This window comes from Eimeria tenella, genomic scaffold (genome assembly GCF_000499545.2).
Source record: "Eimeria tenella Houghton genomic scaffold, Eth_scaff2656, whole genome shotgun sequence".
Classification (NCBI taxonomy): Eukaryota; Apicomplexa; class Conoidasida; order Eucoccidiorida; family Eimeriidae; genus Eimeria; species Eimeria tenella.
In genome coordinates this window covers 864-1,516 of record NW_013542532.1, presented here as the reverse complement: position 1 = coordinate 1,516, position 653 = coordinate 864, and the positions used below count along the sequence as shown (strand labels likewise).

The 653-nt window shown below is 58.7% G+C and overlaps 1 protein-coding gene across 1 annotated transcript in view; it reads left to right on the top strand.

Annotated features, from left to right (window-relative positions):
- The window catches only part of ETH_00041110 (uncharacterized protein), a gene marked incomplete at both ends in the record, with an annotated part of 1,861 nt that extends 1,680 nt beyond the window's left edge, over nt 1-181 (top strand). Inside the window, one exon of the mRNA XM_013375300.1 lies at nt 3-181. Coding sequence (XP_013230754.1) covers nt 3-181 — 179 coding nt within the window. The remainder of the gene's footprint in view (nt 1-2) is intronic.
- Nucleotides 182-653: the final 472 nt, after the last annotated feature.

The window sequence follows — 653 nt, the reverse complement described above, 5'->3', positions numbered from 1 at the left end:
CCGCCCCCCGAGCCCGCAGCAGCAGCAGCAGCAGCAGCAGCAGCAGCGCCGGCAGCGGCAGCAGCAGCAGAACTCACCTTCCTGCAGTTGCCCCTCAAGGGAGGCCCCCGCAGAATACAAAAGCACATTCCTGTCTACAGCAGCAGCTAAAAAGGAGACAAAAAAGAGGCAAAAGAGTTAAAGAAATATTTAATCTTTTTCTCATTTCTCCTTTATATTTGTTTATTTATTTGAGGGGGCCCCCGGGCCCCCCAACGCCTTTAAACCCTTTTTCGACAAACCCTAACTACGCTTGCCAGCTGTCTGTACACCCCAACACTCACTTCGGGGGCCCCCCAACAGGGGCCTCTCTTTGGGGGCCCCTAAAGAGGGGCCCCCCATTTAGAGGCCCCTAAAGAGGGGCCCCCGAGTTAGGGGCCCCTTAGGAGGGGCCCCTGAGTTGGAGTCCCTTAAAGAGGGGCCCCCAAAGAGAGGGCTCCTATAGAGGGGCCCCTACACAGGGGCCACTTGAAAGGGGGCCCCAAATAGCGGCCCCTAGAAAGGGGTTCTTAAGGAGGGGCCCCCAAAGGGGGGCCCTTAAAGAGGAGGGGGGCCCCCCAGTGGGGGCCCCCACTGGGGGGCCCCCCTTGGGAGCGCTTGATATTTCATTTAAA